The following is a 20,023-nucleotide window of genomic DNA, read 5'->3' as shown; positions in this document are numbered from 1 at the left end:
CTCATTTAAAGAAGTCTAACATTAGAATATGCTCACAAAACTTTTAGACCGTTAGATAATTTTTTTTAAAATGAACACAAATGAACATTAATTTTAATATGGTTAGACATATATATATTTTACTGCTTGTTATTAATTGATAAAGTTGGTATCCAGGTTGGCTAAGGCTGAGTCCAGTGGTTTGGACTTTGGAGCCCTACAACACCAAACCACAATACAACAGTGGATAAGGTTAGTGGGATAGCGTAATCGAACCCAATAGTTTGTTTTTTCACCCGCTAGTGGCACACACGTGTAGGGGAAAACCCAAAAAAGTCAGCCCATCTAATCGCCATTGGTAATGGCGGGTGGAAAAACAAACTTTTGTTTTGTATTCGCCATTGGTAATGGCGTGTAGATTTTTCTGTTTTAAACCCCTCTCCATTTTATCCTTTCTCCCAACTCTATCTCCCTCTTTTGCCACCGAACCAAAATTCCAACCACCACACAGTACGGGTGTAAATTAGATTTATTCGATTATTTTGGCCGCCACTCATACTGGCGTATAGACCATACGCTATTGTTAAAACTGGCGGTATACATAGGTAAAGTTATACCGATAGCGTTGGCGGGTTAGTGTTTTGCCACACAATTAGATCACAATTCCTGTCATATTTAGTGTTTTGCCGCACTATTGGACTTAGCCTAAACTAAGAATTTTCATATCGTTTTAAATATCATTCTTTTTCTTTTGACGTTGTCGTCTGAATTAAAACAAAACCTTATCAAAGAAAAAACATGTACCTAATCATTTTACAGGCTGAGTGTCATAAAGTGGATTCGAATTTCTGTCAATTGATAATGGCAGAAAGATACATTTGTGACGACCCGTTCTTCGTTTTTATGATTGTGTATGTCCACATCAAAACCAAGACCCAACCAGAGTAGCTATCAGCCAACAAACGTAGTCTGAAGTGTGAACCACCGTCAACCTCTACTCGCCCTATTAAGAAATTGTCGTTTTCATAATTTCATTACCATATAGATAGATAGATATATAGTTTTCACTTTACACACTACTATACTAAAGAGTATGACAGTCTCTGATTTTACTTCTTCTAGAGCTGATTGTACATTTGGAACTTACCTTAGTCCACGCCCGGTATTCGTATGTCGTTTCAATTGGTGTAATTTTTCGAAATAGTATACATTAGATGATTAATATATTCCCTATGAAATTAAGATTGGGCATTTGGGCATGTACAGCCAGCATTATTTATATTTACTTAATATACCTGTATATTTTTCATTCTTTTCCGAGTTGACTCCCATAGTAGGTTAACTGTTTCAGTGTGATAACTGATTGCCAAGCACGCACAGTTGCACTCCATTAACTCTTCTTAAGTTGAGGGGTAATGATGCATAACTATATATGGATGATCCCATCAGTAACAATCAATGATGCTGACTTTTAATCTAATTGGAGGAAGGACCAGGGGTGGTTATGCATCTGTTTAATTATCAAATAATATTGTTTTCATTTTCAAAATTGATAAAGGCTGCACAAAGTATTCAGACACATTGAAAATGTTTATTACAATAATTTCTTTGAATACCTATATTTTCCTCTATAAAATGACCGGCCATACAGCCAGTACAAAGGCCCAGGGGCAGCTCTGAGTTAACGGGCCCTAGTTTAATTCCTAAAACAAAGGCCTAATTTTACACCGGATAAATTAAAACTTAAAAAAAATTAGATTTGTAGGTGGATTACTATGGCTAATAATGGTGCTATTAAAGAAGCTTGAGCTGTTGAACATGGTAATGATGTGTGAAATTTATAAATATGTATCAAATGGACTTATAGTTTAGGGCCTTTTTTTGGGTCAAAATTTAGGGGCCCCAGACACCCGCCTGTGTGGACTGTCTTTAGTGCCGCCCCTGCAGAGGCCAATCGATGAAATATTAATTTTGTTTCAATATACTGATCTGATGGCATTGTAGAGTTACTGCAAATATTCACGTTGATCTAATCGTTTTATTACAGCGTTAGTGTGTCGATAGTATTCTAGTGAGTTTGATCATAGCTGATAGGGAAAGTTACTGAGTGAGTTGCAACCAGGCAAGGGACAAGTGACATGCGAGTATACGGCCTCCAAAAACAGAAAACTTTATTCCCAGGACAAACTTAACAGATCCCCTGTTGCGTGGTGCTCAGGTGCAGTGGCTTGTACAGTTGTACGCAAGTCACCTTAATTGTGAGTTCTGACTAAGAAAAAACAAGTTATAACTAACAATTGGAAAAGGAAAAAAAATAAAGATGAAATGAAAAATGATAATTGATTTAATTTTTTCATTTTTTGGAACTATAAATTCAATTCATTTTGCATGACCATGCTGACCACGGGTTCATTACTTCCTGTCTTCATTATAGAGCTTTTGTGCCATCACACCACCTTGACACAATACCTTTCGACTTTAATACACTCACGGGAAAACAATATCTCTATTAATTTCCAGCCTGTAACACCTCTCTCTCCTAGCTAGCTTCTCTTATAGTCTTATCTATCTCCAAGGCTCCAAGCTAGCTAGAGATGAATTGCACTCTCACAACTTCTTATTAGTTCTTCAACCACCAGCGTCACCACCCACAATGACATCCTCTCCCCTTCTCCTTCTCTTCACCACACTTCTCTTCCTGACCATCACCACAGCCACTTCAACCACAGCAATCAACATCTCAAAATTCACTGAAGCCCCAGCATTCCGAAACAACATAAAATGCACCAAAACACCACCATCTTCTCACAACCCTTCAACCATCCATATTGCCATGACCCTTGATACCACTTACCTTAGAGGTTCTATAGCTGGTGTTCTCTCTATTCTTCGCCACTCTTCTTGTCCAGAAAATATCATATTCCACTTCATTCTCACTCACAACCACCAACTTCTTCACCAAACAATTCTCACTACTTTTCCTTACCTCAACTATCATTTCTACCATTTCAATCCAAATCTTGTCAGATCAAAAATATCATTCTCAATACGTCGTGCTCTTGATCAACCCCTTAACTATGCTAGAATCTACTTAGCAAACCTTCTTCCCGATACCATTCATCGCATTATATACTTTGATTCTGATCTTATACTAGTTGACGACGTCGAAAAACTATGGAAAATTAACTTGGGTAATCATGGTTTAGGTGCACCTGAGTACTGCCAAGCGAACTTCACCACCTACTTCAACAAGTTATTCTGGTCTAACCCATTGTTCTCCAATGCATTTAGAGATCGAAAACCATGTTATTTCAACACTGGCGTAATGGTGATTGACTTGTGGAGATGGAGAAGAGGTTGGTTTACTGAGAAGTTGGAGAAATGGATGAAGATACAAAAGAAGTACAGGATTTATGAACTGGGTTCTTTGCCACCATTTTTGTTGGTTTTTGCTGGAAAAGTTAAGGGAATTGAACATAGATGGAATCAACATGGGCTTGGTGGTGATAATTTGCATGGTCTGTGTAGAGATTTGCATCCAGGTCCAGTAAGTTTATTGCATTGGAGTGGTAAAGGGAAGCCATGGCTGAGATTAGATTCTAAGCAACCTTGTCCGTTGGACAGTCTTTGGAAACCGTATGATCTTTATCACCATGGATCTTTGTTCTTGGACAGTTAGCAGAAATGGGTTCAGTTGGTTCCAGAATCAGAATATCGTCCATTCTCATTCTGTGTCATGTGGTCCACTCTCAAATCTTGAAGATGTAAGCAACGTGATGAACTTGGGGAAAATTATAGCCTGTAATTTGGACAAATTGTGTCCCGTGACTTTGAGTGAGAAAAGATTTATAAGCGACCCTCAAATGTCCTTAAACACATGTTTGGTAGGCCTCTCTTTTATAATCGTCACGGGAATCAGCGTATCAGTCCATTATTCTGCTGGCAATTTCAAACGAGAAAACTTCTGTGGCAAGCATACGCGCAGATAAGTAAGATAAAAGCTAACGCAAGTCTTTAATCCTAATACAACGGAACGGCAGGCCTGCAGTATAACAATATTTTAAGACTCCAGACGAGCTCCTACGCTATAGATCATTTAGGGACTAGGGTAGAGAAATACAAAATTTCACTCAAGAACGCGAATCCCGTTCCTGATTATGAAGCCAAAGAAAATTTATTGTGTAATCTCAAATAAGACATAATTAGGCCAATGTGTATTCCACATTCAACATGAGCATTTTAGCTATTAATTGTTATGCCAAGATTCCAAGTACACCACTGTAAAAATTTGGTCAGGAACCAAGTCATGTAACACCATATCAGCTGCAAGTTCAGAGTAAATTAATGAAAACTCAGATCGACCAATCTACAAGCTTATTTTCAGAGGTATCTGTATAAAATTGTACTGCAATACTGTAATATGAGTACAGTACTGTTTTTACACATTGTTGCTCTCAGCCTATCCATTTACCCATCGCACAAATGGCATGACCGACAAGAAGTCTAAACATTAGAATGATTCAAAAATGCCTAAACAACACCCCCCAAAAAAAAAGAAGAAAAAGAAAAAAGACTACAGTTATGGCTCTTAAATTTACAATCAATGGGAAAACTCATCCTATACTTGCGTATATCTTCATGGAAGGTGCTCTATGATATGATTCAAACTCCATGGCTAACTCCATGTTTTCAATTGCTCCATGATGAATGTAGCACTTTTGATTAAAATGGTGAGGAAGAAAGTTAACTCTGACGATCAAAATTTAGTAAGCCTACTTTCAATTGTTGCTCAGTCACCATGGTCACGAAACCGGATAATCTTCTTGATGAAAGGTCCTTCTTGCTTATATCTATAATTATAATAAGATTAAAAAAAAAACATGTCAATTTAAGGTTCGCAAGTATAATACAATCCCCCACGAGAACAATTTAAGATGAAGGAAAACAAGTAACTAGATCCAAAATAAGTGAAGGAAACTCACATCACAACTGTGGATATGCTGAAGAAGACCAACCCAACAGAAAAGTGAATGAACATGGTTGGCCAGAAGTTCATCCGATCTAAGAATATTCTTTCAGAAAAGAAGGTGGCGACACCTGAAACAAGTAGAACCACCCAACCAGAAGGCAAGCACTGGCGAAAAGAAAAAGATTGTGCATCCTGAGTAGATACCAAAAAAGATTCAACAAAACATCCAAACCATAACTGTCTTTATTTCTTTCACTTAATTAGATTAGAAAATTGCAAAAACAATATGAAAATATCCTCCAGTTAAGAGTAAATAAGAGTACTAGGACATGTCAAACCTGAAAATAACTCTTGATAAATACCGCAGAGTAAATAATCCTCAAAAGCATATCTTTAGCAGCAGTCAGGAACATAAATGGTAAACATGCTTTAAGAAAGAATAACTCTTTTTAATCCAAAGCTCGCCCATACTTTCTAAGCAGTAGTTTAAACTGTATAAATCAACTCTAAGAAAGGATACTTAATGAATTCGCCACAATTAATCCAACTGCTCCAGCTGATCGAATTAGCAAGATATTCAATAGTATGTATATACCGGAAAATATGAGCAAAGAGTCATTGGACCGCTTCAGCTGGTTCTCAGTCGCCACTGCATGAAGAAATGCCTCTGATGTGCCTGAGAAATAATTGAGGGAACTAAGCATACTATTCAGATACTAATTGGAAAAGTCTGGAATCAAGCAAGGCGAAGGACACTTATTTTATCAAACTTCTAAAAATGGTTGATAGGCTAAAATACAGATATTGTCACATATATGTGCAAGCGGAATTCCACACAAGTCTTCCAAATACCTGAAAAGTTGCAACTACATTGTATATATCTATCTTGATGTATCTCATGCAGCTAAAGTTATGTGATCATTATGATAATGCACAACTTCATGGTACAACCTAATGAGCAAACATGGCCCTAGGTAAAACACATTGAGTTCCCTCTACAGAAATTAAAAGAATAATGTTTTTTTCCCCCGCAGAGATATACATAACAGTATTGTAATATGATGAACTTATGCATAATTAGCAACATCTAAATTTTTTTTAACTGCAAGAAAAAAAAAATGGGATGAAGGTTACTAACCGTTCATAGCTAAAACAATGACATAAAAGCAATAATCTAAATTTTTTTAACTGCAAGGGGGATGAAGGTTACAACCGCAGAAAACAATGACATTCTCCATCACTCCATTTGCTTCCATACAGTATTCTAATGAGTGCATAAGAGTAGCTTGGCCCAAATGCCATAACCACAAGACCTACAAAAAGACCAGATTTAAACCCATAACGAAACAAAAAATCAAAAGAAGGAATGAAAGAAGATCAATGAAGACATGCACATAAAAACTTCATTTGCTTATTAAAATGTCAACATACTTATTGTATGAAATTCAAAGGAAATGTGCATTGTGTTTACATGTTTCAACACCAAGTATCATTCAGTGTCACTGCGAAAAACATGACGTGTAAAGCAAAAAGTGAAAAAACCAATAACATTATAAATTAAAAAACTGATAATATGTCATACCAATCAACAAAACAAGCTTTAGTGCCTCCGTAAGGGCTCCTGCTAATTTTCTATTTCCCTGAGGGTTTTGACCTGCCAAGGGTATACATCAAATGTTAATTACAATGACAAGTTACTCTTCAGGGTACAACATCACAACATTCACTTTTCAAACTGACTAAATGATGGTAGGAATATAGCTAAACTTAAAATGTAAAATCTTGATCAAAGAAGAGCAGCAGTCTAAACGATCTCAATGTAAACAAATGGAATCACAAACACGATATACCTAGAATTGACAACTTGAAAAATCTATGTTCTATTGTTCAGAAATCAGAAAGTTCGAGAAACGTCTAGCCTAAAAATTAGTATGGTTAAAATAAAGCTTTTAAGACTGCTTTGAGACCAACACATTCTAATTAAGAGGTTTTAGAAGAGCACCATAGAGAAAAGAATGCTATAGGAGCACAATGTTGGGCACTTGAGAAACATATTCACAAAAATTTTGTTACAGAGATGAGGATGTTCGAGGTGAGATTGTTTTTAGCTTTCATAGCCCTCTATCTGCTATCAATGTTGCTTTCTCTACTTTCCTGTTCTGTTCATTTATGACATTGAAATAAAAGAGTAAACCTTCGAAAAGCAAATAGCAAGAACTATATACCTACTATATACATACAATCTAATGCAACGTCAGTATTACTCAACACATTCATACGAAACTTGTTCAGAATAATGTACAGTAAACCTTCTGCAACTTTTGCCAAGATAGCTTTCAACTGGGTATCTTATCGTCGGAAAGAGAAGGTAAATATCCTTAGATGTGACAGACTAACAAATGAGGTATTATCCATAAAACATGCTGTTATATGACCCTTTTTGCAATCATGTTGCATAAAATCATGGGTAATGTTAACAAGAACCTCTATCAAGTTGCATTTCCTACAATCAAGGGTAAGAATCTGCTAAAGATAATGTTGCAATCAGCAGCATGGCATGACACACTAACTATCCGAAATGTTGCATTTTTTATGGTGAATATCCTTATATACCCTTCTCAATGTAGGTAATGTTATCCTCATTGGAGATGCATTGTGGAAAGGGTAACAGAAATAAAATATTCTCAATGACCCTAATATCATAAATGTGTTAGAAACTCTGAATGTAGCATTTTCTAATCGTCACTGGACAGAAAATATTGTTGATCCCTTGTATAAGCTTTTCCTAAACCACACCTCCAAAAAAGAAAAAGTGGAACAAGGGAGGACAAAGAGGCATCGTCAAGAAAGATAGAAGTAAACCTGATGCGAACCTTGCAAACGTTGCATAGGAGCTTTCTTCAAAAGGTAGGAATACCAATCTCACAACCAAACTACCTGAACAAGCAATTAAAGCTGTAAGCATACTACAAAAGAAAAATACACACACCAGGAAGAAACAAAAGATACAAGCAATAAAGCAGTAATAAATGCCAAGGATGTCTGCACGGATACTGGCCTAACTTGTCCACAAGTCCATAGACAGCTTGGTTGAATGGTGTATCAAACCATACAAGAATCATCTTTTCTCCTTCTTGAAGAACCAACTTTCGGAAGGATTGGCCAGTGAACAGCTTACACATATGTAAAAGCTTCCCATCCAAGTCCAACATATTCCCCATTCTGCAGCAAAGAAAAGTGTTAGACTAGAAAGAGCCAATACTGATACGAAAATAAACAACAACAAAGAACCATTTTTTGGATCATTCGAGTCTATAACTTGGAAAGTTCTAGTTTTTAACAGTAATATTTAAGTGAGCAACTCGTTACAAGTATGTAGAAATAGGTCCCCATTGTTTACCTCCACTAACTCTTAAAAGTTTATTCCTGCGTTGAACAATGCAATTACTGAACAATTTGATTCACGGTGTAAGAGTTAAAACATTGATCAAGCACACACGACCTTCCATAAATGAAAATCAAAAGATGCCAATGAAAAAGCAAAATAAAATACAATTGTATGACCTAGTTTCATGCTCATTCATTACATAGCACTATTAGAAAGGTGCTTTGTATACTACTATTAACTATATAAATATATGATGCACAGATTGGTACTGAGAGAACTGAAAAACTGGGAAAATGCCCAATTATCATACCATTCAATAGCTCAACTTTTACTAAGATTGCATGGTCTGGCACACTATCCTTGCAAATTAGGATGATAAATACATATGCCCAGCGCAACGATAAACAATTAATCTTTAGGATACTTGGTACAATTCCTGAATGGTAGTAGTGATACACGTCTTTCCTCTACTTCAGTGCAGAGACTTCTTTCCAAGTAAAATCCTTTAATGCCTTATATACCTTGACAGTTTATAATAATGGGTTCAGATCTTAGTTTTTGGTGCAGATGAAGGAACACAAGAAAATGGATGGTACAAAATTACAAAGTATCTTCTAAACTCATTCGGGAAAAAAATCTCAAAACTGGTTTCGCTTTCTACAGCATCGAATATACAATCACATTATCAGGTTAGATGAGATTATCAATTTATCATAGAAAGATATAAGACACAGTAAAGGTCAGAGTATGTACCTGAATGGGATAAGATTAGAACTTCTAACTATACGAAAGAGCAGAAAATATCCCCAATAGCCAAAGAACAAGCAAGCCCCATAAGCAATCTGTGATAATGCAAACACAATCTCCCTTTCCTTCAAGTAACAAATCAAATTACTTGATCAGAGTGCAGTACAAGGTCATCAAATTAGGTCCAGAAGATATAAATATGTGAGTCTGCATACAATAGAGACTTTCTTTTGGTCAACACGAAATAAGAAATAAGTGCTGTGTACCAAGTAGCTGGATGCAAATACCATAAATTCATAAACTTGAGTGTCAATAATAGAGTTGGCATAGATAATTGGTGAGACTGTGATATCCCATGTGTATAGCCCCTATAGTGTTGTGTTGGAAAGGCACCCAGAGTCCTAGACCATGAATGGTGATGGTAGCCACAAGGTTCAGTCCCCCAAAGAATACTAGTGATCTTTCACATAGTAATGTCGAGGTCTATTGAGAAAACACATGAATGAGGTGAAGCTATGGTATAATGGCCTTCGGTCTCTAAGTTGGGAAAATATTGAGCGACAGTATGGAGTCGATTGTAACATCTCATTACTGCAAAATTTTAAGAACAATGATGATTGACACACAGACACAGAGTCAAAACTACCCAGATTGATAAGTTTGGAACGGAATCAATCACCAAATCAGTGCCAACTAATCCAACGATGAAACATGAGGATAACCAAATGGCATCATAGTATGAATAAACAACATACATATCTGGACAAAGATATACACATAAAGATATGACCTTAAAATTTCAATGTAAAGACAAGATAGTAGCTTCAGAACAGTTAGATAAATCAAAACCAGTGTGAATCACAAACGAAGAAGCATGTAATTGTAGAGTTATGACAACAAAAAATATGTGAGCTTTACCATATTCATTTGCCTAACAATCAGAATGTAGGTCGTCATGCACCGTAGAAGTGTTGCTGCAGCTTCAACCATCAACCTCAATTTCAGAAGAAGCAAGTTCTGAGAAAGAATATACAATGGTTCTGCCAATAGTTCCAATATACATGCAAATCCTGCCATCGAAAAGCAACCGATGTTGTGATCAAATACGGTCAAGGCATCAAATAGGAACACAAACTACAGAATCTAGGGGAATACTGAAATTAAAATACATAAATAAGGATGAAAAGCCCTCGCAAACACTCTCCAAATAAACCATCTATTATCATTATTTATTTATTGTTTCCATCCACAAGCAATAATAATAATGATAACAAGGAGAATAAGAGATAAATAAAGCCATAAACAAATAAACTCTTGCAAACATTATTGCTTTTTATTTTTTATTTCCTTTTTGTTTTAATTTCCTTTGTAGGATCAAATTTCAGATTCAATGACCTCAAGAAAACTTAATGTGTACATGAAGAAGTGGGATACCATGGATTAAGATAGCTTGTGCGTGCAGGTCAGAAAGTCTTAGCCCCTGCCACCAGAAGAGTAATGAACAAGTGACAAATGTAATAAAAACTCCAAATGGGAAGGTCATCCAGGCAACTTTCAGCAGTTTACCAGCATTTTCTTCCAACAATGCACCATCACTGCAATAGATAAACAGCCTCCAGATAATAAGTAGAAAAGTTGGATATCTGTATAGCTTATTCATCACAAATGTATTTTACCTTAATAGTAAATAGATCAGCACAGTGATGCACATGAAGGGTCAGGACCACCATCCAAGGTTTCACAAAGATCTGATATAACAATATCAACTCAAATCAGATGATCAAGCCATCTTTCTTCTTTGTTTCTTTTCCTATACATTCTCTTGGGGTGCACGGGAAAGAAAATGAACTTGAACCCACACAAGGACAAAAATCTCATGATATGTGATAAAGTCACTACATCATGGTAACCTAAGTAACAATCGCCAATTGGTGGTTCAGACGCATTGCATGTGTTACAGTTTTTGTAAGATAGAATCGTTATATATGGTACTACACCTACAAAGTGGTTATCAAACATTGAAGCAGTTGTAAGACAACTTTCATATATTTTCTTTAGTAGGAGTTGACAGCCTATACTGTACACCCTCTGGACACACGAGAAAGACAAGCCAAAGTTGGTGTTTTCCTTTAATGGAATAGAATTACATTCACACTACGATCCGCGTGCCCGACATCTTCCACAACAATATCAACAGGCAATGTAAGAGTACACAGCTAGGCAAGATGTAAGTAAATGAAACAAAACGCAAAACGAATTACCATTTAATGTCTGCCCTCAAACACGCTCTTCGAAAGCCTTCACGACTGAGAAACATAATACATGTGACCAAAAGAGGAAATTGCACTGCATAAAGCTGCAGCAAAAAGAAAAGTATTATTAATAACTATAACAATAATAATAATAATAATAATAAAAAAAAAAAAATGTATATGTACCGCGTAGTCATTTTCAGTAAGGTGTCTAACAATCCATGAATTGAATATAAAGGGTATTCCTCTGGACAGAAACTGTGTAGCTGCGTGAATAAATATAAACAGTTTTTAAGTTTCATAAATATTAAGTAATCAAGTAGAGAGAGGGAAGAAAAACACATAGCTAACCCATAAGATATTTGAACGTGCGAGCAAAATCAACGCTTTTACCATCTTCCTTGGACATATTGTAGAGCCGTTTTCTTTTCAGTTGGATTTGGGTGGTTTCGTTAGATATATATTATAGGTATACCCTCTGGCTCTATTTTTCGAGGCTTTTTGTAAACTCTAATACTAATTATCAAAGAAAAAGGAATTCCAAATCTTTAGATATATATTATAGCTATACCTTACCAATCTATTTTTTCTACTCACAGATCCAGACTCAAATTTTTTCTAAACTCTATTACTAATTACAAAAAAGTATAATATAAATAAAGAAACAATCTCATCTAAAGTTTCACAGTCTCGAACTTTTCCTAAATAATATAGGTAATTACATGAAAAAAATTGAGACGGACAACTAAATTGCTAACAACAGTAGTTTCAACAAAAAACGATTTTTCTAAAACCCTTACGCTACAAAGAATAGTTTCCACACTAATCTCATATGAAGTTTAACATAACAAAGTTTCTTTATAGAAAATGACAATAAATCTATGAAAGAACAAAGGGAAAAATGAATTGAGTTGCTTGAACATTTACCACGCATATGACTGGAAAAAAAAAAAAAAAAAAAAGTCAACGAATCATAAAATAAGTAACAGTGTACACCAAAAACAAATAAAATTGTATTGTATGCACTATATATATGGGTCTAAAAAATAAAGTTAGATCAATTTAATGTGTCATCTACTGTGGGATTTAGACATTTAGTCATAGTTAATAATTTCAAAAACCACAATTCCGGCCACAATAATTACAACATATTCCAATTAAATTTATTAATTTTATAATTTCCAATTTTAACGGAATAACGAGATTTAGTTAAAGCAGACGTTGGCTTAAATAAATTATATAACTATGGATTTAGTTAAAGTGGAAGTTGGGCTTAAATAAATTATATATCAAACCAAAACAAATTACTATACATGTGGAAAATTAAATTATAAAAAAAATAACATCACAAAATATATAATAACAAATAATAAATAAATAACGGCAAACCAATAATGACAAATATTTTAAAATATATATAATACTACATGAAACTACCATCAAAAAACAATTAACTGTAAATAGAAAACTAGATGCAAATACATCGAACTAACCTCAAATAATATTTAACAGGAAATCGAAAATTAGATGCACTTGCAAGCATTAAACTAATCTTAAAAAGTAATTAATAGACAGTCGGAATATGGATAGAACTGCATTAAACTACCCTCAAAGAATAATTAATGTTTGGTTATCGAAAAAATAATAATAATAATTAACGTGAAATCAAAACTTGGATGCAAATATATTGAACTGACATCAAAAAATAATTGTAGGGAAATCGGAAACTTGATGCAAATGCATTGAATTAACTCTCAGAGATTAAATTAACGGGAAATCGAAAACTGGGTGCAACTATATTGAACTAACCTAAAAAATATATATATAAATTAGAAACACGATGCAAATGCAAGCGTATAACTAATCTTAACAAATAATAAAATGAAAATTGGAAACCAGATGCAACTACAGTACTACACTAAACTAATCTAAAATAAATAAATAAATAAAAAATAGATGCATATGCATTGAACTAACCTCAAAAAATAATTAACGGAAAATCGAAAATTGGATATAAATTCATTAAACTAACCTCAAACAATAATTAATGGAAAATCAGAAACTAGATGCTAATGCAACATTATCGACTAATAAACGAGAAATCATAAACTTGATGCAAATATATTAAACTAATCTCAAAGAATAATTAATGGGAAATCAGATGTTGGATGCAAATGCATTGAACTGATCTCAAATAATAATTAACATAAAATTGGAAATTAGAATGCATTAAACTAATTGCAAAAAATAATTAACAATAAATCAGAAACTGGATGCAATTGCATTGAAGTAACCTCAAAAAATAAATAACATAAAATCAGAAATTGGATGCAAATGCATTGAACTAATTTCAAAATATAGTTGTGTTATATGTTGTGAGAATGTCTCGATAAATATAGTTTTGTATTTAAAACGGTGTTTTTCTTATTATTTTTTTGTATGATTGGGAACGCCTTGCTATTCAAGTAGCTTAAAGTAGCTTATTAGACAATCTCACAAAACTTTAATCAAACTTTCATTATTAAACAATAAAATGAAGTTGAAGGGTTTTATCAATGGCGAGTACGTACGTAGGGTTTTCATGTTATAAGAAATTTGGATGAGTGATCAATATAAAATTTGTATATAATAGTTTTGCATATATAGTTGCATATATTTTTCAGAATAATTAATATGACAGGACCTGTTCGTAGATAATCTTTGAAGATCCCACATAGTGAGTCAGATATAATTTAAAGAATAACTAACGGAAAATCGAGAACTGAATAATCTTTGATAATCTCATATAGTAAATCAAGCATAATTTATTTTTATGACATGTTTGCAAGAACACTACAGGTGGATTAGTAGAAAGTTAGTATTACACACCACATTGGATAATTAAAATGAAGTCGAAAACTGGATTCAAATACATTGAACTGAGCTCAAAGAGTAATTAACGGGAAATCGAAAAATTTATGCAAATGCAATAAACTAAACTCAACAAATAATTAACTATAAATCCGAAACTAGATGCAACTGCATTAAACTAACGTCAATAACTAACAGGAAATTAGAAATTGGATACAAATTCTTGAAAAATATTTAACGGGAAATCGGAAACGGTATGCAAATGCATCAAACAAACCTCAAATAATAATTAATAGTGAATCGAAAACTGGATACAAATGCATTAAACTAATCTCAAAAAATAATTAACATGAAATCAAAAACTGAATGCAACTGCATTGAACTAACCTCATAGAATAATTGGCGGAAAATCAGAAACTATATACAAATACATTAAAATAACTTCAAATAATAGTTAACGGGAAATCAGAAATCGGATGAAATTGCATCGAACTAACCTCAAAACATAAATAATTTGAAATCATAAACTAGATACAGATATATTGAACTAACTTCAAAGAGTTATTAATGACAAATCGGAAACTGAATACAAATGCAATGAACTAATCTTAAATACTAATTAACAAAACATCGAAGACTAGATGCAACTGCACTAAACTAACCTCAACGAATAATTAACGGTAAATTGAAAACTTGCTGCAAATGCATTGAACTAACCTAAAAGAACAATTAATGGGAAATCGAAAATTGGATACAACTGCATTGAACTAACCTCAAATAATAATTAACTAGAAAATCGTAAACTAGATGCAACTGTATTAAACTAAAATCATAGATTAACTAATATGCTAAGAAATCATAAATTGGATGCAATATCCTTGAAGAATATTTAACGGAAAATCGGAAACTGGATGCAAATGCATTGAAATAACCTAAAAAAATAATTAACTGGAAATCGAAAACCGGATGTAACTGCATCGAACTACCCTCAAAGCATAAATAACCGGAAATTAGAAACTAGATGCAAATGCATTAAACTAACCTCAAAAAATAATTAACGGAAAATCAGAAACTGGATGCAGATGTATTGAACTAACCTCAAAGAGTAATTAACAGAAAATTAAAACATGGATGCAAATGCAATGAACTAATCTCAATGAGTAATTAACGAAACATTGAAAACTATATGCAACTGCACTGAATTAACATTAATGAGTAACTAACGGGAAATCATAAACTTGGTGCAACTGCACTGAACTAACCTCAAAAAATAATTAACGGGAAATCAAAAACTTGATACAACTACATTGAATTAACCTCAAAGAATAATTAACGTAAAATCGGAAACTTGATGTAAATGCATTGAACTAACCCCAAAACATAGTTTTACATTAAATCGGAAAGTATAGTTTTACATTTTAAGTAGTATTTATTGTAATTTTTTTATTATGATTGAGAATGTTTTGCTATTTAAGTAGCTTCAATATCATCTTTGCCACATTTGGCATTCTCACCAAACTTCGATCAAATTTATATTATTAAACCTAACAACAAAATTATGTCGATGGGTTTTATCAAGGTTTGGTGCTTTCTTTTTATAGAGAGTGGTGATATAAATTTGAATGAGTGATTAATATAATTTTCATATCTCATAGCTATGCATAGTCGCTAATATTTTTTAGAATAATTTAATATAACGACACCCGTTCGTAGGACGGGTTCGAAAGCTAATTAAGTTTCTGATGGATACAAATACAACCCCTGTTCTAGTTCAAACTTATATAAACTTACAAAGATTTATTTATCTATTTTTATATTATCGTTTTATTTTTTTTTATTTTTTTTATTTTTTTTTCGCTAAATAAAAATGAAATAGAGTGTAGTAAGACTCTGAACCCAAGCCACTCATACAAAGATTTATTTATCTATTTTTACATTATCGTTTTATTTTTACTTTTGCTTTATTATTTTATATATATATATATATATACACTCTATTTCAATTTTATTTAGTGAAATATATATATATATATATTTCACTAAATAAAATTGAAATAGAGTGTAGTAAGACTCAAACCCAAGTTTTATATGTGGCACTACAACACTAATCCATCAAAACTCTTAACATTTTATGTATTTATTTTTCAAAATCTAATCTTGACTGGCTTTTGTGTTTTATCAATATTGAAACCTATATATTTTGTTTAGATATTTTTTATATTCCTAGTTTCGCATTTATCAGTTTTCTAGCTTTACCAGAGACTTTAGGCCAATTAGTTTTCTAGTTTCGCATTTATCTTTTTTGTCAACATATATAAAAATACTTCATTGTCCTTTGCTCTTTTAACATTTTTTTAGTTTTACCCTCCGAATTTAGGCCAATTAGTTTTATCCCCTTTCCCTTTTTAATCTAGAGGTTTACTCTCAGAACTTAGGCCAATTAGTTTTACACTCTAGTTATTTAATCTAGAGGTTTATCCCCCCCTCCAAACTATACCACACCACATCCAAGTCAACTAAGTTTGACCGAGATGTTTTTAGTAAAGATAAATGAAAAAATTGAGTTTGACTCTAACACATCCAAGTCAATTAAGTTTGACCGAGATGTTTTTGGTAAAGATAAATGAAAAAATTAAGTTTGACTCTAATGCTATTTTCTATGTATAATTTAATAAATACCTTGTGACTTTGGCAAAGACAAAATTGGCAAAATTGGAATTTAAATCATCTATGACACATGTCTTGATCTTGTAAACTCTATCCGACAGCTACCACCAATCATTATCAAATGACATTCACACCTTTAACATTATGAAATTATATAATTACCATCATTGTAGCATTATCTTCTCCAAGCTATACACTACTACCACATAAAAAGACTTCATTGCCCTTTCACGGTTGGTTTTCTCCTAGCATATATGTAGCTTTTAACAATTGTGAGGATAATTATATAATTTCATAATGTTAAGGGTGTGGGTGTCATTTGATAAAGATTGGTGGTAGCTGTCGAATAGAGTTCACAAGATCAAGACATGTGTTCTAGATGATTTGAATTCCAATTTTGTCTTTACCAAAATCACATGGTATTTATTAAATTATACATAGAAAAGAGCATTAGAGTCTTTTTATTTGTTTCGACTAAAAACATCACTATCAAACTCAGTTGACTTGGATGTGTTGTGGTATGGGGTTAAATCTCTAGATTGCCAAAAGCAGCCATTGTTTGTTCCACTTGTTTCACTCCGCCCATCTAATCCTTCCCCTCCCCCACCCCCCACCCCCCTTCTTACCTATCGGGTGTTTTCTCTCGTAAGTTAGTAGTTTTTTTTTCCTCTGGGATCTGAAGAGCTTAGATGGTCAGAGATATGCCAGTAGAAGATAGGGTAGATATGACGGAACACAAGAGGCTGGCTAGAGCCAGAATAGAGGAGCTCCAAGTGGAGATGGGAAATCTCTTCTGTTCAAAAGAGAAACGAGTAGTAGAGATTGCTAGTAGAAATAAGGATGACAATCTTGTTGAACAAATGAACCTTGATGGGAAAGTTGTATGGAGGCAAAGCCATCTCCTACAAGATCCGGCGGATGAGCTACACCGGTGTTGGCAAATAAGGGGCCTACAAAGATAGAGAGCGATAGCTAAAGGATATTATAGGATGGAGTTTGAAGAAGAGGAATTGAAACATGTGTTTGAAAAATGGCCCTTGGTTGATACAAGGGTTTATATTCTCAATTAAGAAAGGGATTCATAATTGATGAGGTGGTCTCTGCAAAAGAAGTTTGATCTGGTAGATTTCGGATTCAGATCTACGACATCCCGAGATCGAATCACGAGGGATAATGTTAGGAAAGTGGGAATCATACTTGTCAAAGTTAAAGCCATGGATCTGTGTTGTCAAAGGGAGTTTCGGATTCCGGTAGCTAGGGTAAGGGTTCATATGGATATAAAGGAAAGGCTGCTGAAAGGAGTCGATCTCAGAACGGAGAAGGGGGAAGTGATACTAGTGATTTTTAAATATGAAAAGTTGGAGATATTATGTTATTTTTGTGGATGCATAGGGCACGATATCCATTACTGCGAAAAAAGAGAGACATATGGCATTGAGCTGTGCAAACATGGAGGATCACTCAGAGATATTAAAAATAATTTCTCGTTTATGATGAGAGCCAATGTCTTCTTCAATGGCGAGGCAAGCACGAGGCCAATCACTGTTATTATCTCTGGAACCCCACGAAAACCAAGATCAGACCAGATTCCGGCCAGAAACATAAGCTCGCCGGGGAAAAGGAGGTGGTATGGAGCAGGAATGCTGACATCACCAATAACAGCTGGTACAGTAGAGAGAGAATTGGATGTCAGGGGTAGGAGGATGGAGGTCAGAGAGAACGAAGTACGAGACAACAGAACGGATAGATAGAGAAGGCCGAGGTGGAAGGGTCGGGCCACCATCATGGAGGGCAAGATTCAAATTATGGAGGACTCTTGGGTCTAGAAGAAGGCCAACTACAAGTTGGATTAACCCAAGCCCAAGGAAAGATAATAAAAGGCCTAAACACATAACAGATCTATAGACCCAAGACCCATGGGGGCGTTGTGGTGGTCTGGAGTCCAGAGAATGGGGCTGCGGAGATGGACCTAGACAAAAGCCTAAATGACAGAGCACTAGAATCTGGGCTGTTGGAAATAGAAGATCAGATGGAGTGTCGAGACAAGAAATAGGAAAAGGTGGGATGCCAAGTTGTCACGCTAGAGAGGCTAGATATGGAGGCGGGCTATCTGGGAAACAGCGAAAATCTCAGGGTAAATCACGCCTCGCCGCTCTTGGGTTCCCCCCCCCCCCCTATCATAACAATCACATCCAACATGGAGCAGTGGGAAGTAGAGGTGAAAGATCACGCGTCTGCTCCAACAAGTTCTGGATACCCAAATTTCACCTTTATTGGGGTGCCAAAACGTGGGAGGGGGTTTAAAACTCTTGTTTCAAAAGGACCGAAGAAAGATAAAGCTAAGAGACAGGTGAGAAGAGTGGAAGGGAAAAGGTTTAGTGTGGGAAGTAAACGGAAAGTGGGTAGTGGGTGGACTATAACAGCGGTAAGGATGGATGACGAGGAATGGCGCAGGCATAGTTTAAAAGTAGCGGCAAGACAGTCCAAAAGGGCTAAGAGAGAGGCAGACGACTTGAGAGCACAAGGTTTAGGCCATCTGCTGATTCCAGAAGAAGCCCCAATCATAGCTATATCTAGTGATTCAAAGGATTCAGTGGAACCAAACACTTCAAATAATTCATCAAGCTCTAGTGGACAGTCTCAGGGAGGATGGGGTCCAGAAATTCCAGAGGAAGACATACCGTCAGATGCTTTCACAGATGAAGAAGAAGATGAACCAACAGAAGAAGAGGATTTGGATATGGTGGTGTTCAATGCCGAATCCCAAGAAGAGGTTTCAGTGGGGAATGCTCCTCAGGACCTGACTCATGGAAGTCCAGATGGGGGAGGGTATGATTCTGAAAGGAGTGTATCTCGAAGTCTTCTGCAGCAACCAATCCCACTGGCCATGGATGACTCCACAGTTGTGAGGGGAATAGTGAGTAAGGGAGAGCAAAAGGACAATGGACCCAAAGTAAGAGGCAACAGAAAATCAAGTGGATACCATGGAGATGGGGGCTCAGAGGAGGAGAATTTTGGGAAGGAGGCTAGAAACAAAGGTAAGCTAGGGGAAAATAGTCATGGAGAAGCTCAGAGAGGGGAAAGTGTAAAGGATGCAACTAACAGTGGGGGCCTGCGCCTGTCTCCCCCAGGGTTCGCGGTGGTTGTCCCATCACAGCCACCTTGGTCTCC

At 35.0% G+C, this 20,023-nt stretch overlaps 1 protein-coding gene and 1 pseudogene across 2 annotated transcripts; one reads left to right on the top strand and one right to left on the bottom strand.

Annotated features, from left to right (window-relative positions):
• The first annotated feature begins 2,351 nt into the window (after positions 1-2,351).
• LOC147517698 (putative galacturonosyltransferase-like 3 pseudogene) lies at positions 2,352-3,835 on the top strand (annotated as a pseudogene). Its single transcript, XR_015211534.1, has one exon. The product of XR_015211534.1 is annotated as a putative galacturonosyltransferase-like 3 pseudogene (transcript).
• A 503-nt stretch (positions 3,836-4,338) lies between these two features.
• On the bottom strand, positions 4,339-11,851 carry LOC147517697 (lipid transporter). Its single transcript, XM_086589821.1, has 15 exons — positions 11,687-11,851; positions 11,522-11,601; positions 11,345-11,439; positions 10,518-10,678; positions 10,002-10,153; positions 9,090-9,208; positions 8,007-8,170; positions 7,811-7,885; positions 6,531-6,602; positions 6,158-6,261; positions 6,087-6,120; positions 5,469-5,624; positions 5,287-5,339; positions 4,962-5,140; positions 4,339-4,829 (listed from the first exon to the last, which is right to left on the bottom strand). The coding sequence occupies exons 1-15, from the start codon at positions 11,742-11,744 to the stop codon at positions 4,769-4,771; spliced, it is 1,563 nt and encodes a 520-aa protein (XP_086445947.1). The 5' UTR covers positions 11,745-11,851; the 3' UTR covers positions 4,339-4,768.
• Between the last annotated feature and the right edge of the window lie 8,172 nt (positions 11,852-20,023).

This window comes from Coptis chinensis, chromosome 2, assembly GCF_015680905.1.
Source record: "Coptis chinensis isolate HL-2020 chromosome 2, ASM1568090v1, whole genome shotgun sequence".
In the NCBI taxonomy this organism is placed as follows: domain Eukaryota; kingdom Viridiplantae; phylum Streptophyta; class Magnoliopsida; order Ranunculales; family Ranunculaceae; genus Coptis; species Coptis chinensis.
This window is presented reverse-complemented; position numbering and strand designations above follow the sequence as displayed.